This window comes from Pezoporus occidentalis, unplaced genomic scaffold (genome assembly GCF_034315485.1).
Source record: "Pezoporus occidentalis ecotype Australia unplaced genomic scaffold, CSIRO_AGI_Poc_V1 ctg68, whole genome shotgun sequence".
Taxonomy (NCBI): domain Eukaryota; kingdom Metazoa; phylum Chordata; class Aves; order Psittaciformes; family Psittacidae; genus Pezoporus; species Pezoporus occidentalis.
Window position 1 is genome coordinate 6,129,131 of NW_026916030.1, and position 23,260 is coordinate 6,152,390.

At 47.3% G+C, this 23,260-nt stretch overlaps 1 protein-coding gene across 21 annotated transcripts in view; it reads left to right on the top strand.

Moving 5' to 3' along the window:
• Positions 1-23,260, top strand: part of DNM1 (dynamin 1) — a 64,591-nt gene that overhangs the window by 25,880 nt on the left and 15,451 nt on the right. For 16 of the 21 annotated variants that reach the window (XR_009968999.1, XR_009968995.1, XR_009968998.1 and 13 more), the window contains exons 7-15: positions 737-879; positions 963-1,098; positions 2,183-2,250; positions 2,857-2,995; positions 10,872-10,958; positions 11,166-11,236; positions 11,675-11,726; positions 12,952-12,963; positions 14,215-14,328. Coding sequence is in view for 12 of the 21 variants with exons in the window: in XM_062641317.1 (XP_062497301.1) it covers positions 737-879; positions 963-1,098; positions 2,183-2,250; positions 2,857-2,995; positions 10,872-10,958; positions 11,166-11,236; positions 11,675-11,726; positions 12,952-12,963; positions 14,215-14,328 (822 nt within the window). In the remaining 9 variants the exon portion in view is untranslated. Of the gene's footprint in view, positions 1-736; positions 880-962; positions 1,099-2,182; positions 2,251-2,856; positions 2,996-6,082; positions 6,222-10,871; positions 10,959-11,165; positions 11,237-11,674; positions 11,727-12,951; positions 12,964-14,214; positions 14,329-23,260 lie in introns of all 21 variants that reach the window. The other 5 variants (XM_062641315.1, XM_062641308.1, XM_062641310.1 and 2 more) reach the window with 3 other exon arrangements.

Here is a 23,260-nt window from a genome sequence, read left to right on the forward strand (position 1 = left end):
TGCAACATCTTTCTGGTTAAGCTAAAAGATGCCTTCTAAATTTCTAGTGGTCTCCATATCTAACAGTAAGCTGCAAAGATTGATTTTTAAATATGATACTTATAGTCATTTTCCAGTCTATTAAGGCTATCTTGTCTCCTGTCTTATACAGTAGCAGTGTATTTTTGCTTTCCTCTCTGCTCCCTTGAAATGCTTCCTTAAGTGAAGAATTGCACTGGGGTTTTTTCCACCTTATTTAAATAATCTTTAAACTGGAATTTTCAACAGCTGTGCTCTGTAGAAACCCTCTTATTAGAGCCTTATCAGTGGTTTTGGCTCCTGCCTTGCCTTGAAGTGTTTATTGTTGTAAAAGGGTTTAACCACCACCTTTGGTGTCAGCGGTTTGCTAATCTGAAGATGGGGTAGTCTTTACCTGTATTAGCTAATGCTAATACTTGCATGTGAAACTTATTCTTGAGGTGGAGACAGCAGGCTTGTGTGAATGGGAGTTTTGTACTAGACTAGAAGGTAAAATGAAGGGGATGAATTAGAGGGGTGCAATAGGTAGGAGCTGGAGAGGCAGGATAGACAACTCATAACTGGTATCTGTCCTGGGATAGATTTGCTAGGACCGCTCAGAAGGATTGAGCACAGAAGAAAGGAGCATTCCTCTTTTATTCTGTGGTGTGGAGGTACCAAACTCATTCCAGTAACCACCCAGAGGTTTATTATCACCTTCAACCTTTTTCTTGTGTAGCAATTGACCAACCACATCCGTGACACCCTGCCAGGCCTGCGCAACAAGCTCCAAAGCCAGCTTCTCTCCATTGAGAAGGAGGTGGAGGAATATAAGAACTTTCGTCCTGATGACCCTGCTCGCAAGACCAAAGCTCTGCTTCAGTGAGTGGCCCCAGTGGCAAGTCCCTCCCTGGAGATGACTGCTAAGCCATGACTTCTACTTAATGCCTTGTGTTTTCTTTCAGGATGGTCCAGCAGTTTGCTGTGGACTTTGAAAAACGCATTGAAGGCTCTGGAGACCAAATTGATACCTATGAGCTGTCAGGAGGAGCTAGGATTAACCGCATCTTCCATGAGCGTTTCCCCTTTGAGCTGGTGAAGGTACTGTTGCCCTGTGCTGCTGAGATCCACTCTGTGATCTTGCCTGTTTTACCTCTTCTGTCTCCTTACTCCTCTTGGTATCTTTCATCATCTGTCTTTCCCTTTTGAATACTTTGTTTCATGGTATTCCCTTTAGCACTGCTTTTATTAATTTGGCTCCTTTATTAGAGCCTTCTTACACTTCTGATCTTTCCCTCAGTCCCCATCCTTGTGACAAAACTTAACCTTCTCTTAAATTACAGTATTTGTCTTAATTTCTAAATGCTAAATTAAATGTGCAAAATAACTTCCACACAGCAGTAAATCGGTGAGTAAATGTTCTTGCAGATATGTTGTGTCAGAGCTCCTTTGACTGATTTCACATGGTATGAATGGTGCTGAAACTTGTACTTCCTTGGTCCTGGGCACCAGACTAGAGTTAGAGTTGCCCTAATAAAATATGCAAGAAGCTGGAAAGAGGATGTAGATACAGCTGGGATGACTTCTGTCTGTTCCCTGTCAATGGCCTAGAGGTGGGAATAGTGGAGAAACTGCTCTACTGTCGTAAGAGTTAAAGAGGATTTTAATTGAATTATAGTTTCTTTGGATGGCAAAGTGCACTAACCTGATCAGATTTGTCTGCATTTTGCTTCTTTTTCTGCATTTGAATAAGATGAGGCCTTTTGATGTGAAATACAAGAGTCTGCCTTGTATTGGGTAATACATTTTTGTATGTGAATTGTAAATATCTGGTGTTCACTGAAAAAAAAATCTGCCAAGACCTTGGGCTGAATCTTGGGAGACAGAACTGTGGTTTAGAGAGCAATCTAGCACTTCAGTCAGATTGCTTTATCTCAGCAAAGCTCCTTGAGAGCTGCTGGGGCTTGGCATCTGTAACTGTAGGCCCTCAGCTATTTGTATTTGTCCAGCATGTCTGCATTGGCAATAGAAGCTTTAGGGCTGAACTCTGTATCCAACACTTGGGCTAATATCTCATCTGTCACATGATAGTGCTGGCGTGGGACATCTTCTCTTGTTGTTGTGGATCCTGGGGTTGCGCAAATAAGCGTCAGACAGTTTCTGATCAAATTCTCTCTTGGTGCAGATGGAGTTTGATGAGAAGGAGCTGCGGCGGGAGATTAGCTATGCCATCAAGAACATCCATGGTATCAGGCATGTATCACGCACTAGGCAGACCATTGGCTGCATAGCCTTGTAAATACCTCTAGACCTTCTGAATGGAGTTGAAGACTTCAGAGGTACGGTAGGTCAGCCAAAGGGGAGGGATAATCTCCTTGGACCACCCCAGTAGCTTGAATCTGGGAGTAGGAGCAATCATCCAAGTCAGTTTGCTTTCTCTTCCCATGTGAGAGTCGCAGAAGGCTAAAAGGTAAAATTGCCTTGAAGATGAGATTTTCACCTTCCTTCTTGTGTCTTGACATAAAGAATAGAAAGAAGGATACAAGTCCATGGTACTCTTTCATATAATTAAAACTAAACTGTCCTGGTGACTGAGGTGAAATGGTGGCCTGGCCTTGGCTGTCCAGCTGGGATCAGTTCTGCCTTCAGAATCTCCCTCCTGTGAGGTGCCAAGCATCCCCCATTTTCCATGGAGTCCAGTCAGGGCTTGTCCAAGGGGATGTGACGTTCACTCCCAGCCCCATGTGCCGGGTTTCAGTGATGGTGGTGCCTGCTCCAAGATGTGTGTGTAATGCTGTGACATTCTCCTTGCCCCTTCTCCCCCTCCTGCTTTCTCTTGTCCCCACCCTGGGTGTTTAGAACCGGTCTCTTCACACCCGACATGGCCTTTGAGACCATTGTGAAAAAGCAGGTGAAGAAGATTAAAGAACCTTGCCTGAAATGCGTGGACATGGTCATTTCGGAGTTAATCAATACTGTTAGACAGTGCACCAAGAAGGTAACCAGAGGCAGCATGGAGTTGGCACCTTCCACCCGCTCGCTGGCTGTGGCGCAGCATTGTGACCTGGGCAGGGACTTGCCTGCAGCCACACTCGGTGTTTCTAACCACCTCCTCAGCATGACTAGACCTGAGCGGTACCAGCCTGGAACGATCCAGCCAACAAGCCAAACAGGAAGGGAAGTGCTGTGGGACATGGGCCATGGCCTTTTTGAGCTGAGGGGTGCTGGAGACATCCCTGCTACCCATCTGTAGCATAACTCCTAATTCCTTCTAAAACATAGGGTATTTCTTATGTGGCCACATTTGACTTTAAATTTAGTATCTGGGTTTATTTTCCAAGGCAGAAACTGGGATTTAAATGTTGTCCCCTCTGTTTTTGTAGAAGTGAGAGGGTTAATCCCAAACTAGTCTTTGGGTGCTGCTGGGGACAAGTATGGGGCTGAACTTCAGAGGCTGCAGCAGTTACAGCTGTGGGCTGTGTCACAAGGAACCATTCCTGTGATGTTTGGCTTGGTTTCTGGTTGGCTTGGTCCATACCCTGTTCTGGTACAGCAGCACATGGCTGAGAAGAAGCAAGTTAGAAATGTCCATCAGTCTCTGTGGTCCTCCTGATATCAGAGAGAGGGCTTCAGGTTTTGCTTTTTGGGATCCATACTGGTATTTGTTGGGGCTGAGGGAGGGAAGCTGCCTTGATTCTCCCCTTTGGATATGGCAGTTCTTGGGTTTCTGTGGTTGGGGTTGAAAGGCAGCAAGATAAGATGGCTTGTGTCATTCCTCTCAGCCATGGCTTGCTGCTTCAGGCAGGGCTAGGTGCTGGTGGAAAGGCACCTCAGTTAGGATGATGGTGTGGGCACTGGAGACTGGAATCGCCACTGGCTATTATGGTGCAGGTAAATGGGCATTGCAGGAGGTGTCTGGAGAGTCTGACACCCTGTCTTTGCAAGGGTGGGGAAAGGTGCCCAAGTGGTGATACTTGCCACTGCTTGGAGGAATGCCTAGTCCTTAGGGCCAAGAGCCTCTACAGAAGGGCTCAGGCAAGCAGGCACGTGCTTTGCCCCCCAGGACAGACTGGGAAAGCAAAGTGGATGCAGTGAGAGAGTGCTCAGGTTTCTAGAGTGCTGGAGGAGCTTCCTTTTTCCTTCCTGCTGTCATCTCCTGGGGTGTGTGACTGTGGGGAGCACCCAGAAAATTGCCATTAGAGCCTGGCGACAGGTAAGCAGAGGCCCTCAGGCTGCCAAGTATCCAGAGTCGCCTGCTAACTGGATCAGAAGGGCCCTCCTTTTTCATGCCCTCTGAAGCTTCTCTTGATTTGTTCTCCATTCCTCAGTTGCTATAACAAATCTCCCATTCATTCTTTCTCTTTGCATCCTTCTTTCCATTTTCCATGTATTTTTTTTTTCCACTGTTCCTTTTTGCTTCCTCTTTTACTGATAATTTCGGAATAGACCATCTGTTCTGACAGCACAGGTTCCTCAAGTGATCAGGTGGTGGGTAGCAGGGTGGGAAATAAGGGATGGGAAGAAGCCATGGGATGGGGGGAAGTGTCACAGATTCAGGATTAAAGCATTCCGTTTTAGCTCAGCTCCTACTGCAATGAATTTGATGGTTTACCTCAGTGCTAGGGTGTGCTCTAGTAGCCATGGCTACAGATTTGTATTTGAAGAAAGAAAATACTGTGATTCAGGTGATGTTCAGGTACTGGAAGCTACTGATATATTAAAGATGCTTGGTTTTGTGCAGAGCCCTCCATGTCTGCTGCGTAAAACAGGTATTATTGAGCTTAGCAGGGCAAGTGCATTAGTAGAAAACTGTTGTTGAGTCAGAGGTTGTGAACGTTGGAAATGCCCTTGCTTTGCTCAAAAGAGGCATTGTTGGCACCTTGAGAGAGGTCCTTGCGTGAAGCTGAGTCCTGCAACACGTTCCAACTCTTTGCTGCTTGGAAGAGCAGCTAGTTGTAGATATTATAATAGTTGTTGGTCTTACAAAAACTAGTTGTAGGTTTTACAATACGTGCTGGGGAGTGTTTTAATAGTGCTGTTATTGCTTGGGGTCTTGCAGGTGTTATCCACAGAGGTGTGAAAGATGAAGATCAAGTAACTCGGTCTGTGTAACAAAGAGCATCCTGGTAGAAGATCTGAAGTGTTAAAGTTGTGCTGAAAAACTTCTTTGGGTACAATAGTCTTGAATTAATCTGGGCCATATTTTAGTAATTTTAGTTTCTATGGAATTCCTGCCTTTTCATAGTGGGGCCATTGTGAATACAGGCCACTGGGTATCAGTGGAAATTAATGCTTCCTTATAAACCTCAACTGGCCTGTATTGGTCTGATGCTACAGCTTACCTGGGGCAGAATGGATGCTTTGTATAGCTGTGGGTGCCCTGTAGTATGTTTGCATTTGCCTAAGTAACTGGGTGTATCTGTTCTGAAGAAGTTAATGTTGCAGGGAAGGTGAGTGAAATGAAATGAAATATGCTCAATAAGTGGAGCAGGTTGAATCCCTGCAACTGAAAGCCACAAATTCAGTTCAGTTCTGCTACAGCAAGATGTGACAGACCTTAACAAGTCTTAACTTGGATCCTGTTCTGGCTTCCTGCAGCTGGAATAAGGGAAACATGAAGAGGAGATAACTGTGGTGGGAAGGGGAGTGCCTGAAGCAAAGGGAAATGAGACCAGGTGAGCCTCTAGAAGAGAGGCAGTGGCTCACTGGCAAGCAGCTTTGTCTTAAAATCCAAAGAAGCTTTCCTTCTTGAGGAGATCACTTGATCCCTGGGGGGTTCCATCCATTCATCTTGCTCTTGACAGCTCACCATTTCACTGGCCCAGCCGCTCCTACCGCATTCCCCTTTGCCACTTCCATTTGCCTGTAGACTCTCCTGATACTTGGCAGTGCACAGGCCCCATAGCAATGCTCACCTGGTTCAATAAACTAATGGAATGAACCAAAAATCTCACTTCTCATTTTGCCTTGTGTTTTCTCTCTTTCCCCCCCTCTCCTTCCTTCTCTTTTTTCCTCCTTCCCACTCTTTCTCTGCTTCGCTTTCTTCTTCCTCGTTGCTTCCTCCCACCCTGCCCCTGCCATGCAGAACGGGTCTCTTCACGCCTGACCTCGCTTTTGAAGCCATAGTGAAAAAGCAGGTGCAGAAGTTGAAGGAGCCGAGTCTGAAGTGTGTGGATATGGTAGTGAGTGAGCTCACATCCACCATCAGAAAGTGTAGCGAAAAGGTAAAGAAACAAAACACGCAAAGAAAGCCCGCTCCGTTCCCACACACTTCCATGCGCTTTCTCCGCATGCACCCCTGGGAACTCCAGCAAAGCTAGAGAGAGGAAATGGGTATAAAGATGTAGCTGAAGGAAAGCAGCAACCTGCAGGTGTAAGAGCAGTTTAAAAGCAGGCCCAGGGAAGCGAGCATCAGCTGCTGGGCTCTTGAGCTGGGATCTAGCAGATTACTCCAGCATACACTTTCCCTCTGGCTGGCTCTGTAGTATACACCTCAGTGTGAATCAAACCCTTTGTAAGCCCTGTTTCTGGGCCACTGCCTGCACATTTGGAATGTCTTTTTTGTGAACCCCCTTAAAAAGTCCATATACTGCAGAAAAAGCTAAAATGCCAGAAAAGAGCTCACATCCCCCAGCATGAATGGTCTGCAGGTTTCCATCTTGTCTGCAGAGCTGCGTTAAGCAGTATCATATACAAAACAGTCAGGTTTTGAGGTGCAAGATGTTCTGCAAGAGATACTCAGAGTCAACAGAAGGTGACTGTCCCAAAAGGCTTGGGGAATAGCTTTTCCAGGCATTACACCCTCTGCATCATTCTCCTGCTGATCTCTCGCTCCATGACCTATGCTCAGTTGGAGGTAGTGTGGATACTTCTCCTTGTATGCTGTGAAGCACAGGAGGTGAAGCCTTAGGCTAGGAGAGGGCAGCAGTAGGTGGAGAGGGAAGCTGCCCCAAGTGATGTGGAAGGTGTTAAATAGTGCTTAGAGACTGGGGCAGGAGTGGGTTTGTTTCCCGGGCTGGTTTCCTCCAGGAGAGGGCACCACATGCCTCCATAAAAGAAAAAAAGGCAGTTGTGGCAATTGGTGTTAACCACACCAGTGAGGAGCCAGAGACATCTGTGGCACAAGAGGAGTATGTTCTGGAAGCTGAATTGGAAAGAGCTGTTTCATGGGTTATTTTAGGGCTTGATAATTACAGTTCTCTTCTTGCAGGGTTGCAGCCAGACTCACCAATGTATACCCCTAAGCTGGGAAGGAAGGCAAGATAAGAATTGATACGAGTTCAGAGTGAAGGCAAGAGCTGAGCTCATAAGGTCTGGTTGTATGTAGGAATACAGAGCTCACCACTGCTGCTGTTAAAGGTGACATCTTAGACTGGGCAGAGCTCAGGGCATGTCTGTCTCTTGCTGAGTCCTGCTGTTGCCAGATTGTGAGGGCTGATGTGGCAAGGCAGAGTAACTCCTTTCCAAGCCATTTCTCTTTATTTGATGGGTTTGGTTGTTGACAGTCTTTTCTGTATCTGGCTGGAGATGTCTGCTCTGGGTGGGGAGGGAGAAGGCTCATGAAACCCCTAAGGCTGTTGAATTCCGGTTTCTCTGTTGGATGACGTCTTTAGAAGGGCTGGATACCCACTTGCGCTGTGGATTATAACCTGTGATATTGTGGAGGACCACATGAGGATGTTCCAAGGTGATGCAACCAAGGAAGGTGATAGTAGCAGTAACACTCTAAGAGACTAATAGCTGTAATAAAAGGCAGAGAGGCCAGGGAGGTAAATGTTAGAGATGTGAAATAACTGAATGGAAATATGTAGCAACAGTACTGGAACAGTACTAGTGCTTAAAGTCAAATGTCTACATGTATTAGTAAGGTTAATCTTGCCTGTATCTCCCCCTGGAAGAGTAGAAGGGAACTGCCATAGACCATTTTAGGATAGCAGCCAGCCTGAGATGGGTCTGATAGCATAAGGTAGTACCAGCACAGGAACATAAGTCAATTTGCAATATTTATCTTGCATGTTATAGCCCTGCTTGATGTGGATAAGAGCATGTGCTATTTAGGGAAGACACCTGGAAAAGGCTACATGAGGACTGATGCTAATTGTAAGGTAATACCCAGCCTCCTGTGGTGCAGACTGATGCTGCCTTTCAGATGACAAAACCAAACCTGTAAACTCACTAGAAGCTCTGCAAGGCTTCTTGAAAGGAAGATCACTTGGGCTAACACCTCTTGAATTAGCTTAACAGTCCTGTAGCCTTGGTTTGCTGCTGACCTGAACTATTGTGTGTTGTTTGTGTGGTGTCACAATTATTTCATTTCACCCCAGATGGTGAGGAAATCTTTGTATGTGCAGCTGATAAAGCTGCATTGATGCAATAATATGAGACTGTCAATAAAGAACATGGAGGGCGGCAAACCCATCTGTTGTCTACAGAAGTAACAGCTTTCCTGTGTGAAAAGAGACTTGCAGTTGACTATTAGACAAAGTTGAGACCTGAAGAGAAGGTAGCCATTACCAGCTGTTCTCTGGGCTGATTCTGAGCTGCTTCCAGTTGGTTAAATGGAGAGTAGCTCCAAAATCAGCAGAAAGCTGGTGTAAGATGTAAGACCTTACGTTTAGGAGGATAATGTTCTAGCTAGTGTTTTTCCAAAAGCAGGAACCTTCTGTGCCAGACTGCACTGCAGCATCTCACAAGTGCAGGAAGATCTTGCAAGTCAGCAGCCTTCAGCTAAAGGTTGCTCTTTGATGTGTTGGCAAGGTCTCCTGGAATCTGCAAAGAGGGGGAACTAAGGAACATTGGGACAAATTGGTTTTCAAAGAGGGCTGTAAGCTTGTAGTTTGATTAAACGGGCAAATGCAGCTAAAACAGGATTGAAAACCCAGTTGAGCTGGGACATGATCCCAGGCTGACAGACTTAACCCCTTGAAGGGTCGCCTGCTCTCCTGTCTTTCAGAGTCATGGCATTTCTGGGTGCTGTTTGTTCTGCTGGTGATAACTCCCTGCCCCTCTGTGCCCTCTTGCATGTTCCCTGGTGGTGTGACATCCTGTGGCTGCCTGTGTCCTCTTCCCTTGCCCACCCTTGCTTCTCCTGTGCATGCTTGGGGTTGCAAGCTCCTGCATGGGGACTGATGCTATTGATTTATTTTTTTGCACATGAACGTTGCTGGATTTGGACCTGGGTTTGGAGTAAACCCCAACTTGGTTTGCACTTTGTGGGCATTTCTACTGGTTGGGAGTGGGGCGGGAGGGGGAAGGTTTGATGTGTCTTTTATTTGACTTTTTTATTTAATTTGAAGCAAAGAAGCTGAGATTTGCTTAGAGGTTTTCCAACTTCCTGTTTTTGTTTGACATAACTTGCCCATCTATCCTTTGCCAACCCCCAAAGGAAACAGGAAGCTTTGCCTGTGTGTCTCTGAAGCAACCAGCTGCCTAAACCGTCAGGATCATGGAGAACACCCAGTTTGTGCTTTCAAGACAAGGTGGTGGTGGGGAACACCAATTCCATTTGTTTTTTCCTGCCTCTGCAGGGTCATTGGTGTCCAAAACAAACCACACATCTGAAAATAGGCAGTGTCAAAGCTAGGGCTCAGTGTCAGTTCCAGGCTATTGCGATTACTTGACTGCAAAAGTGCTGGGAGGGTTTGAGACTATCTGTAATCAGATGTTAGCAATATTGATAGTTAATGTCAGATCTGGCTTCCAGGAGCGATGCTGCACGCTTTGAGCCAGTTCCTTCTAACACCTTCTGACTGCTTACGTGTACAGAACAAAAAGCCAAACCAATTTAAGCAGCTCCTCTCATGTAAATTGAAGGAACAAAATGCAGTATAGATTATAGGCAAATGAAACTTCTTTATATACTCCCCTTAAGGGGGTATAAAAGACTGATATTAGGAAATGCTGCTTGACATTATAGTCAAATTAGAGGTAATATTAGGGAAAAAATGGGGGAAATGAGATTGGTGGGGGATAGGAAAAGTGAGGAAGAACAGGCTGGGTCTGGAGGATTAATCTCATTTGCCTATACTGGGCCTGACCTGAGAAGCATACAGTTACTGCTACTGAAATCACTAGAGGCTTATGAATGTAGGCAGGTAGATAGGTGCTGTGTGAAACCCAGAGGGCTTTAAGGGTGCTGATTCTGGCAGTGTCTCTTGTGCATGATCTCTGTAGATAATTCTTCTTTTGAATCACAGCTCATAACATCTTTGTACTTCTCTGTCTGGGCAGGGAAGTAGGAGGATTTCCTCCTCAGTAACATGGCAAAAACTGTGGTATAGGTGTGATGTGAATACAGACCTCAGCTATGTAATCCTGCCCCAACACACATGGAGAGCAGGTAGAAGCAGCTGGATGCCTAGAGCAGTGTTTCTTGAAGACATGTACCCTTGAGTTGGTCACATCCTGTCTCTGCTTACAGATGTTGGAGAGGGCCAGATGCTTTCACATAGAACCTTATCAAGTGTGGATTGAAATCCACTTCATTTCTCAGGGTGACTTTCTGTAGTATTTACAGGTTATAGCAACAGGCCATTCACCTACTTAGCCCGCTACAGTGAGCATTTACATCTAGGGTTTATCAAGTAGGTCATGCCAGGAAGAGTGTGGTGAGTTTGGAGCAGGCCTCCAGTGAGGCAGGAAGGTTGCTGCAAGAGTGCAAAGGGTTTTTTCCTGAAGCCCAAACCAAGAGGGGAATGAACTTTGCTCCCAGCAGACCTCCAGGAACTTGGAAAACTTTTCTGCAAGTCCAGCTTTCTAGAACTTCCCTTGACAATACCTGATCGCAGGTGTATGTATGCATGCCTGTATGTGGGGGGCTGCTCCCCACTTCACACCTCCCTTTCCCATGTGCACGTGTTTTCTCTCTCCCGCAGCTCAGCCAATACCCTCATCTGCGTGAGGAGATGGAGAGGATTGTCACGACTCACATCCGAGAGCGAGAAGGCAGGACCAAAGATCAGGTAGGGGATCAGGGGTGTGTATAAGAGGGGAGGTTGGGGGTGTGGAATGGGGACACCTTTGAAGGGCCAGTCTAGGCTAGAGGGGCTTGAGCCAAGTGGTGTCTGGCTGCAGAGGACAATCAGGTGAACAATGCCCAGGGCTCTGTCCCTGACTATTAGCAGTGCAAATCACTGATGTCTGTCTTGCTCTGTGCCTCTCTTTGGCAGGTCATGCTTCTAATAGACATCGAGCTGGCTTACATGAACACAAACCATGAGGACTTCATTGGCTTTGCCAAGTAAGCACCCACAGCCTATTGCCTCCTCTTGACTGTATGTGTTTCCTGAGACTCTGTCCTAATAGCTGCTCCAGTAAATGGGTTGCAAAAGCCCTGGTGCGGATGCTGTGGTCCCAAAGTATGGCTCAGCTCTCAGTATTGCTTGGTTTTCAGTGGCTCTGTATTACAAGGCTGAGAAGGAGAACAGGGATTTAAGAGTATTACGGTTGTCAGGGAGGAAGAAGCAGAAGCTGTGGAGGGTTAGTGACCCAAGTGTGGTTCAGGTGGGGGTGTAATGAGTTGACCATGCTGAGAGAGCAGATGGAAATAGATTGGGTTATCAAGGCTTGGAATCCAGTGGTGAGGTGCATGAACTCACTGTAGCAGCAGTCTGATGGGAGCAGGATTCAGGTGATCAAGAGCCTGGGGGGTTTTGAATGACTCTGCTGTTGTTTGCAGTGCTCAGCAGAGGAGCAGCCAGATGAGCAAGAAGAAGGCAGCTGGCAACCAGGTAGGCCAAGTTCCATCTCCTTCACTGCTGCAAGAAGGGCATGTTTGCTACCTGGAAGCTACCAGGTAGACAAGTGCTGGGCTGGATGCAGCAGTGCTCTAAGTTGTTGTTTTTATTCATCAAACTCCATTTATACCCAGAAAATACTGGTTTAGACTCACTGCAGTCAGGAAGAACTGAGCATGTAGCACCAATGGAGGGCAAGTATTGTAGAGAGAAACGATGCTTGATCATCAAGCTCTGGTCTTGCTTTTTCTGGTAGAAATCCCTATTGATGCTGTGTAAATCCCTGTTAGTTTAGCCCCTTCACTAGCTGTGCTCACTCCTCTGTTGAAGTGAGGGGTACAGAACACTAGGTGTGAACTGTTGCAGTACAGAATTGTCTGTTCTAGTTGTCTTTCCCACCAGTGGTACCTACTTTCTAGAAAGGGATTTCAAGAGAGTTTATGGACTCTGTTCTGGAGAACTTCACTGGAAGTACTTAAATCTCTGTACGGGGAGACAAAGGGTGATTATAGCCATGGTTGCATGGGGTATGTATGAGAACACACCCATGGGAGAAGACAGCAGCGGAGGGGAGGAGTTCCCTTATTCCCTCTGGAACTGTAAGGAATTAGGAAACTCAATTGAAGACAATTGAAAAGGAGCTAATGATACTTTCTCCCAGATTTGCTGGGGGCATGGCAAGGCTGTCTAGGCTAGAAGATCTTGTAGAAACACAGTCTTACGAGCAGCTTCATGGAGAATGGAAGCAAATGCTTTTGTTCAGTCCTTTTAGAGATATTCACTCCTGATGTCCATCCTCTTTATAACATGTTTGACCACCTTTCCCTGCACATAAACATGCAGATGGTTTTGGTACTGTTGGTGGGCCAGCAGGGGAGCAGCTTGGGCTGGCCAACCATCCACCCCATGGGATCTTGGAGCAGCTGTAAGGAACCCCATCCTCTGCAGTACAACTGACAGAAGAGCTGAGTGTAAAAGAGTGCAAAGGGCAAACTCTGGATGTACCTGTAAAGCGCTTTGGCTTTCCCATTAGCAGACTTTATTTTGGGATGGGGGTTGCTTTTGTTAACATCTGGGGTAAAAAATTTGGTACCAGCTTCCAGTTTATTTTATTTTTGAGCCTCTCCTCCTGCTCCAGCTTTCCTAGTAACAATCTCTCCTCTCTTTGCTCCTCTCCTGCTCTCTGCTCTGCTGCTGTTGCTATGGTTCCCCTTTGCAGGATGAGATCCTGGTGAGTAGAAGGCCACTCAGCAGGGTGTGCTAATGAACATTAATGTTGCATCTGGGAAGGCAAGAACAGTGCATAAGCAAATTATTCCCTCTGCTGCTGAATGGGGAGAGGAGGGCAGCTGGCACTAGACACAGGTGAAGCAGAAATGAGGTTGGAAGGTCGTATGTTGAGGAAGAACTCAGAACTGCTGGTACATCTTGTGAGTGGGTGGAGATAAAAAGCAGAAATCCATGGATGTGTGGTTCTGTTTCACTGCCCCCTCCTGTCCGTAGAGAGAATAGGACTGCCTCGAACTTAACTGTAGGCATGAGATGAAGATCCAATGCCCCGAAGTTTACCTTTATAGGATAAATTGACAGTTAAAAGGACTGTGTACCTCTGTGGTAGGCTGCTCACACGGTGCAACTTGCTACTATGCAGTGCAGTTGTATGTTTTATTTCAAAGCCAGGTTGTTTTCACCTAGCACATCCATACAACAAGGTACACACACAATGCATCCAGATGCTTTTGGGTGTTAACAGTGCAGCAGTACATAAGAAAACTAATGCATTTAAGCTGATGCATACTTGCATTTGATTACTGCAGGTGTGAGGCTCTAAACCAGCACTTGGTGAACCAGAGTTTCCTAGAGAGGAAACCTGGCTTCTTTACACACGAGACCTAAAAGGAGCTTGTTTTGCCCTAAATTAATGACTACTTCAATACCTGGGTATACAGAAGTCCAGGGTACTAATTCCAGATGCACCGTTTTGTTCTGTTATACTTAGTGTTTCCTTTTACTAAACTCAGTTCTTTCTGGGTTGCTTGCCCATTTCTTCTTGCCCCAACCCCTGAGTTGAGTGAAGCACTCCACACGCTCAGTGTGCCCAAAGGTGTGCTGGCATCCTGCTTCTCTCTAGGCATGGCCTTTTCTGGGTGTGTTGCTGTGATCTGGTGTTTGTAGGTTGTGCCAGTATCCGAGGCACTCTTGATGCACTTCTTCCTGCATCTCTTTCCTCTTGGCAGGGGGTATAATGCACAGCACTGCCAGGCTCCTTCCTGCGTCCTTTTTATACTATTCCTGGCCCTTCTAAGGTGAAGACCTTCACTGGCCAGTTGAGTGGGGGGCTCTTCTGGCAGCAGCAGAGAGCATGGTGTTCCTTGTCTTTCCATACTACTCTGTGTGTAGGGTTACCCTCTGATCTTTCCTCTGTCACCTAAAGCCAGGCTTTTAGGGCACATGTTAATGCTTACTGCTTCTGCCCCTCTAGGTCATCCGAAAGGGCTGGCTCACCATCAACAACATTGGGATCATGAAAGGTGGCTCCAAGGAGTATTGGTTTGTCCTGACAGCAGAGAACCTCTCCTGGTACAAGGATGATGAGGTGAGTAGCACAACTTGAATCTTGTGCATCTGATGAGCATAAGGCCTTCAGTTCGCTGGGTGTTACAGATGTGTCTCCTCAGTACTGTCTGCAGCTTGTGACACAAGCTGAAACTGTCCTTGGGGCAGGCTCTGTGGTCTCAGCACTGCTGAGCATTTCTCAATTGATGTGAATGTGGCTTTTTTTGATGCACAAGGAGTAACATCTGTACTTGAAGCCCTGGCTCAGCAGAAGGTTGACAGACACTTGGAATGAATCTGACCTTTATTTGTCTTGCTCTGGCAGCTGCTATTAAGGCTTTGATGGGTTAGTTCCAAGATTTGGACTTTGCCAGCATTTTGAGGAGAGCTGTGATGAGTTTCCTGAAGGAATGTGGCAGAGGTTTTCATGCATCTCTCTCAGTCACAAGAAAGAAAGCATCTCCTTTCTCAGTATAGCAACAGGAGCTATGGACCTGAAGCTGCAGCTCAGATGCTGGCTTCTCCTGACTTGGAGTAATTACTTGCCCTCTCCAGGATTCCATTGTTAAAATTGCAAAGCAGGAATGTCTTTCTTTAATGTTTCTATATTGAACATGCCATTAATGCATTACGTGTAAAACTGTCGAAGTTGTGAATGGTTAGAATACTGCTGATGTAAAGTACAGAGATGTGTAGAATATCACTGATAGGAACATGCCAGAATCCCTAATATTCAGGGGTTTCAAGCAACTCTACAATGTGTTGTGGGGTTTTTGTGCTCTAGTGAGAGATTATTTAAGCAGACAGAGTTGTCCCAACAGAAGTTATCATTGTCAACAGTGTGCTGCTTCCTGTGCCAGACAAAGGTAGATAATTGTCTTTTCTAATGACTTTGAAGAGAGAAAGAATAGCTGGATGGTTTTGGTAAGAACACGATCGAAGGGGTTAGTCCTACTCAATGTGCTTGAGGGATTAAAAATACCTGGTATGATTTTGTCATGCGTTCTGAATTGATGGGGGTTTTTGATTGCAAATGAAGAAACTGCTCTGCCTCTTATTGTGGTTTGTGTCCCTCAGGTGTTCTGAGGTGCACATTAATGTGCCTGGGAGCTGCAGCTAATCCTAGCTTCTTGTCTAGTTCCTATCAGTGGGCCTGTCTCATTCTCAGCAGGTGGAAACGATGACAAACCCAGTGATGAATCAGCCTCTAAATATCACTTTCTGCATGGAGACTGCTGCTGTGCTGCTATGGATGAGCAGGCAGTGATTTCCTAATTAAAGAACCAGGCACTGAAATGTCTTCCACTAAATCAGTGTGTCTCTGCTGTAAGACCCTTGCCCTTTCATTCAGATCTGCTTGGGGAGGCTTTCCTTTCCTTTAGGTTTGCATATGCAGGTCGACTGGTTATAAACATCAAGTAGTTTAATCAAAGCCAGCTGCCACATCTGCATTACAGACATGATCAGAACTCCCTGTCCTTCCCTGGGGAGTGGGAGGGAGGGAGGGCTGCAGTGGGGATGTATAAACTGTTGATAGATTCCAGTTGCTTGGGATGGGGATTAGACCTGCCTTCCCTCCTGAGGGAGGGCAGCCTTGGGGGTCAGTAGCAACTGGAGGTCTGCACTGTTTCCTTTCAGCATAGCAAGAGGTAGAGCTGCCTAATGAAAACAGTTCCCTGCCAGCCTCAGTCCCTTAAACACCAGAGGACCAGTGCTGATGAGGTCTAAGCCGCCTCTGAGAAAGGAGTCTTTGTCTTCAGTGGAGTGGGAGCAGGGGGGAAAGGGAAGCATGTTTTTACTTGCTTCCTCCCCACATTCAACTCCTTGATCATTGACTGTTGTGAGGGAGAAAGGAAGCAACTTTCACCTGGGCTCCGCAGTCATTTTAGGCCAAAAGTTGGTGCATTTGAAGGGCAGCTTGGAGACCTTTTGAGCGTGGTGATTCCCATCCCAAACCTCAGTCCTGCACAGAGTCAGCTCCATTCCAAAGAGCTGTATGCAGTGCATGGTCCCCTTTCAGAGTTACCTTGCCATGTCTGTCCTAGAGCTTTCCTCCTCCAGCAGTTCAGGAGGACCCATGTCCTCTACAGCTCCTGAGATATTCTTGTGTGGTTTTTAAAGGCTGTACACCATGATCTTTCTTCACTTAAGCTCTGGGAGCAAGGGGGGGAGGCTTTGTCTGCTCCACCCTGCACTTCTGTGGGCTCTCTTGTCCCAGTTCCCCTGTGCTATGGCAGCTTTCCAGCAGGAATGAAGAGGGAGGTGAATCCATCTGGTGTGGATGGAGGTGCTGATGGCAGAGCTGTGGGTGACGATGGGGAAAGAAGCAGGGTGAGAAGGTGTGTGGTGGGTGAAGGCTAGGCTAGCACCTCTGTGAGGGGATTGGGGGCACAGCCTCTCCCTGCCCTGTTTTGCAAGCCAGGACCCAGAGCCTGTGGAATGAAGACATCTGGACCCCATTAGTGAAATACCACTCTTTCCGCAGGGCTGGCTTGTTTTTCTTCTGCCTCTGAAGAAAGGAACTGAAACTCAAAATGTCTTAAAGGGCCCAGCATTACATGCTAGCAGGGATATGTGGCTGTGGATGCTCTGGAGGGGCCTGAAGGAGTGTGCTGGGGAGAATGGGAGGGGAAGGAAAGAGCAGACCAGGCGGGGGTGGAAAGTTGGCTCCCCACTCAGCCTCACTGCCAAGAGCATGTGTGTGTGCTCCTGGGCTCTGTTTGTCTTCCTGTCTCCTTCCAATGAGTCAAACGCTGGCCCCATGGAGAGCGGCCCCACAGAAAGCTGGCCTCCCAAGACCTGGAGACCCTCCTGAGGTACCTGCACCTCCTGAACCCTGTGGGATCATGCTGCAGCCAGCAGTGGGAAGGAGAGATGGGGAGGAGCCTGCTCTGGCTGTTGGCAATATAGAGTGAGATTTCCTTTGCTCAGAGAGGCCACAGTGTCCCCAGGGCTGGAGCAGCAGCACAGCACACAGGATAGCTGCTCAGCAAGCTCCATAGTGGACACAGTACAAGAAGCTGATTTGAATAGTCCTTCTGCCTGAATTCCTTACGAAATGCACAGTGCCCACTTCTCTGCAGGGCTTTCCTGCCTGCTGGAAAAGAGGGTCTGTGAGCTGGGCTAGAGCTGCTGCTGCTGAGGACCTTGTAGGCAAGATGCAGTGAGCACTGTGCTCAGCGGTTCCTATTAGTAAAGCTTACTACCTGCTGGAGGGGACCCCTGCGTCGTCTGCTCTGCAAGGGTGACTGTATCTGTTGGAGTGACTGTGCTGGAGTGTTTGCCCAGCTGGGTAGATGGATATACCTGCTGGTTCCTTTGGGAGTTTGTGTGAATGTACAATACAGATGGGACCTTCTGTCCTTACTCAGGTAAATCATGTACTAGAAGGCTGGGACTCGTAAGAACAGGTGACATGAGAAGAATATGGCCTTATTTGCTTGCGTAAAAGTATGTGTTGCATGCAGTGTCGGAGCGTTTGAGTCCTGTGTGTGTGTGCAGGAGGGCTGGGCACAGCGGTTTAGATACTTTCAGGTGCGTGGGGGATGCTTCTTTATACATCATGTTGATTCCTGCTGCAACAACTGTGCTTGAGCTCTTTGATTTCTTGGTCTTCACGCCTTCTCTTTTGCTTGAAGCACAAAGGTATTCTGTCCTGGGAAAGATGTGACCTTACTGGCAGTCACCAAATAGCTGCTTATTCTGTACCTGTCCATGTGCTGTACCCCATTCTAGTTTAAAAATACATTGATCAATACTGAGATTGTTTCCCCACTGCACACATACACACACCCCACTCCCCCCCCCCAGCAGTCTGCGTCCTTGAGGCCCAGCTCGGCTGGCAGAAATCCTTTTCTTTGCTCTGATGCTCACAAATGATCAGAAACTTGCTGATGGGTCTGGCTGCAGCCAGGGCTTTGCAGGAGTAGGTCTGCTCCAAAGCTCTTCCTGCCCTTCTTTCACACTACTCTTAGGTGCTCTCTGGAACGTGTTCCTTCTCTTTACATCCTCTGTGGACCTCTTTCATTCATTCACTCCCTATTTTCACAAGTGCGTATTTTCTCATGGATAATATCTCAATCATTCCTCACTTACTCTTTCACTGTTTCTCTTCTTTCTTTTCCAGACAAACACCAAAGCAAACACAACTTCCAGAGCATCCAAACCTTCACCTTTCAATCCTTTGTGGATTGAAATCCTTCTTTCTATTAATGACCAGCTTTCTTTTAAGATGTGAAATCCCCATTTTCCAGTCACCTTTCTGTTCTTGATCCTGCCTTCTCAGGTACCAAAGCACAGCGTGGTTGTGACTCCCATGTGTCTGTCTCTGCGTTCTATGGCAAAGTTCAGCATGTGAAGCACAAGCCACTCTCAACACAGCTACCTGGGACAAGTGCATGGAACTGAAAGAAATAAGGGGATGAAAGAGAGATGGAGGGAGGAAGGGGAGGGTTGTGAGCAGGCTGGTTGGACAGGCAGGTAAAAGTGGTGATCAAGCATTGCTCCAAAGGGTTATATCCTCCCAGGCTGAGGGATGAGTGGACTTTGCATGCAGCTATGCCCGCAGCCCACCCTCTCCAAGCATGTCCCTCTGCCGTGCAGGTGATGCCGTCCCCGTGCAGCACTGGCAGTGTGAGGTGTATCCCAGCACAGCCTAACCAATGTGCAGACTACTGTACAATCTCGTAGTCCTGAACAGGTAGTCTGAACACTGGGCAGACGGAGTGGAGCCTCTGCAATCTGCTCTCCGGCTATCAGCAGCTCCATTAGTCCTTTTCCCCATCCATGCTTTTGGGATGGGGTTTGGGGGGCAGAGATGGGGTAAAAGAAAGTCCAAGTCGTCACTGAAAAAGCATCCACTTCTGGCAGCTGGGAAGAAGAACTGGTGTTCTCTGCAGGTTTCCACTTTGGAGCAAGCTGCCAAGCTCCTTCCTCTTCCAGTGCTGGTGTCAGGCTGGTACCTGGGGATATGCTGCACCTATATAGAAAGAGAGGAACAAGAAAAGTCAATTCCTGTTGTTTGAGGAGGAAATGCTGTGAAGTTTTGGCTGTCACCCAGGTGTGCAGAACTTGTTGCTTCATTCAACTCCTCTTCTTCCCTATGGAGCTGTGTGGGAGGATTCCCAGGCCCCATGCACCCTCACCTCCTTCTGCCCCATTCTGTCCTGATGTCCGGAGCAAAGCTCAAACAGGACCAACCTTTGCTTCCCAAAAGGGTCCTTTGACCCACGTTGGCCCATTGCCCTTGCAGCTCACCTCCAGCTACTTGCAGGAGCAAATCCGCATCCCCTCTTTTTCTCTCCCCCCCCCCTCCATATATCTGGCATTGCTGAGCTTCCCTCCCTCCTTTCCTCTGGTTTTTGCTCCCTCCCTTCTTGCTCCCCTTCTGTCCTTCTGCCTCAATTGACGTGGCAGTGGAAAGCTAACTAGACTCGAGGGAGGAGCTTGCTGGCTGCTGGGAAGGCCGGAGGTTGGCAGGAAGTGAGCGGGCTGACGGATGGGGTTGCGCGGGGGGAAAGGAAGGTTCCCTACCCCGCATGGAAACTTGAGGAATGCTGTCGCTTTCTGTGGCGCTTGGCTCCCATGTAACGATTCCAGATGTTAGCCTCAGCCCGTGCGGTTTGCTCCCTCTCTGCCTTAGCGCTGCAGGGATAAAGAGGGCTTTATGTATGCTGCGTGCCTCCCTTCCAGGATCCCCTTCTCCTGTGGGCATCCTGGTGGGCAGCTAGGATTTGTGGCCGAGGATATGAATGCCCAAAGCTCCCACTGTGGCTCTAACCATGCACTGGGGAAGGGTAACCAACCCTCTCCTTTCCCCAGCGGCGTGCAACACTTTGCATGCATGTTGTACTTCACCTCATCAAAGCAAGTCATCTACTCGAGGGAGGTTCATCCCTGGCACAGGGGCTGGTGTTGGGAGAAATGCCTGTTTGTCCTTTGCAAAGGCTGGGGAGCGTTGCTGTGACCTTACAGAGGTCATAACAGTGGGGTTTTGGGCACTGTAGCCTCTCTGAAGCAACTCAGTTTCTGCCTTGGTTTCTCATATGCCTTCTCATGGCTTCCTGGGGTTGCACTTCATGTGCAGATTGAGCCGCACGGCTGTTTCAGCTGATGTAAATAGTCTTTGCTTTATGCAGGTGAGTTGATTACCATCGCTGTGCTTACTAAGCCAACAGTGCTGGCTGTGATTAATCACATGAGGCCAGGCCTGGTGTCTACAGAGCTTTTGAAGTAAATCAGCTTAAAATCTTAGGGTGCATTGTTTAAGTTAAACCGGTGCAGCTTTCCGATGTAAACAAGCCATTGCAGCTGCTTGGAGCAGTGATCACAGTGTGCTTGGTAAACTGTGCTCCGAGGGTAAAAGTGATGCAGGTGGGCTGTGGTTTAGAAAGCTGGCCTCAAGGTGCGTGTGTGTTTGGGGATGACTTGGGCTTCCTGGAAGAATCACAGCTTAGAAATACAGCTCTTCTGATGTGCATTTGCTTTGCAAAGACAGGCAGAAAGTGGTCAGTAATGGGGGGTGGTTCAACTTCAAATGCTCAAATACCTTCAGTACTGCTTTCAAATACTCCAGTTTTCAGAGGCTTCTTCCCAATACTCTTGTAGTATACATGCATTTGTGCAGTGTGTTATCATCCGTTATGATGTTAATGTGTTTCCATGTGAGTGGAGTTTGATTACAGCAGTTCCCGAAGTGCTGTGCATGTGTTTAATACAAACAGTCTGGCTGAACCTCCCTTCATCTCTGGGGCAGGTTTGTTTACAAGAAGTGCTTTGTCTTACAAGAAGGAAAGAGATTAAGAGGTTCAAACAGGATGAATTTCTCCTCATTACACATGGCCACCAGTTGAAACAATGGCAATGCTCTTTCTCCCATATCCACAGAGCCTTGTCTCTGTGCGAAAGTTGTTTGTCATAACAGCTACAGGGAAACCTTGAATTAGTTTATTTGTACTCCAGAAGCAAACTGAGACCTAATAATTCTGCCAATTACTTTCTTGTATTGCCAGTGCCAATTTCCAGCCTTAGGGGAGCCCACACATGCATCTGTCAGCTTCACTTTACATATATCCAAGAGGAGGAAAACGTAACTTGCAGTTGAGGCAGCCCAAGGAATGGAGGAGATGCTTTCAGTCAGGCTGGCTTGCTGCCTGCTGGATTTTGGGAACCTCCTGTAGGTTGTTACCTATAAGATAACAACATATAATTGAGATGATAGTGCAGCCCATTGCTGTCTCTGACCAAAACCAGTCTCGGAATTTAGCCACCATCAGGAGATGTGTGGCCACAATATGGATATTGCAACATCAGGCTGCAACTGCAGCATCCCTGTTTATGTTTTTTTCTCCAGCTATTGTGTTTCTTGCCCCACAGTTGGAATGGCTGGTGGATCCTGGTCTCCTCCTTGGCCATGTGTATTTTCTTTCTATGGTAGATGCAAAGTACAGAGCCATCTGGCTGTATCTGCACTGTGCTGGGGGCGGGGGAGTAATCCTCTGGCACTTATCCTGCCTGTGCAAGTAGCTTGCAGTCATCTCTTTCTGCAGTTCTCCATGCAAGCAGTGTGGCTCCCATTGGGAACAGCAGCCCTGATTATGGGTAAATAGCCCTGTGCCTGCTTCATTCCCTAACACTGAGCATCCATGTTCTGTTTATTACAACCAATCTAAATGCTTCTGCCACTTCACTACCTCTCCTTGGCCTCATGGCTCTACAGATTAACTCACAGCCAGCATGCACATTTTATACAACACCTACTCTGCTGCTGAGAGAGGTGTTTTTTTTCTCCTTCTTATAGATGAAGGGAGATACCTTATGAGGAATGTAAGCCTCTTGGGATCAGACTGCGGGCTTTTAATATAGTATTTCACAAACCACTTTCCCATTTCGATATGTGCTGGCTCTTCCTTCTCTCCCCTCCTCCAAGTCTGGAAAGCTAGAGAGAGAGAAGCCCTTTTCCCCTCTTGGCCAGGATGCTGTTCAGCCATAGCACATACTGCCAGATTGCTAACATATGGGCAGAGGGCTCAGCCAAAGTTTTGAGAGGCTCAGCCCTTGGCAGCTCATTCCACACTTTCCTGTCTCTACATTCAGGAAATGAAGTCAGAATGTTGATATAAAACAGGCTGGGTTGAAAACTGAGAAGCTGGAAAGACTGAAGTGGGGGACTGGTTAGGGGGAGGTGTGGGGTGATGGAGAGCCCCAGGGGCTTTTGTCAGTGTGCATTGCCCTGCAGCACGTGTGAACTGGGGGGTTCTTGCCTTGAGCCAGTGTCATCCTTTTGACTGTGGTATTTTATGCTGGCAGACAAATGCATGCATCTTCCCTCTGGTGTATGGGAAGATCAGCATGCGGAGATGCTGTTGTCTTGATCACGTGGCAGCATTTATGCAAGAGCTTGGAAAGGGTGAAAGTTGAAACTCTGGCAAAGAGCATGTATTTCCATATCTGGGACATGGGATTCCCTTACCTTTTGCTGCCTTTATTTTCCCCTGAAGAATGACTGCATTGCTAGATTTCCATGGAATAATATGGTTCTAACGTTAAAGCCGTCTGAGAAAAATGATTTTACATCGGTGATTTCTTGTACTAACCCAGAGACACTGGGGTGGATGCAGGGACATCGAGGCAAGGGAGGCTGTGGCAGGGATGGTCTGACTTGCACAGGGACTTAGCAGTTGGTGTACTTCCCTTCTAGGTCACTAGTTCAGTCTACACCAGCATAATAATAATCCAAAGTAACAGAAAGCTGGAAGCTGTGTGTGGCTTACAGAACCTGAAGTGATCGGGCTCTGAGCCCAGTACCTGGCTGACAGATGTCTCATCACAAAAGCTCTTGCCCACCAGACTGATGAACCATAGTAAAATATCCAGGGAAATTTGCTTGGAAGAGCTCTCATGCTTTCACAGCCTGGCATTTCTGCGAGAGAATGGAGAGTTTGATAGGTACCCAAGTGATCTCTTCTGGTTTC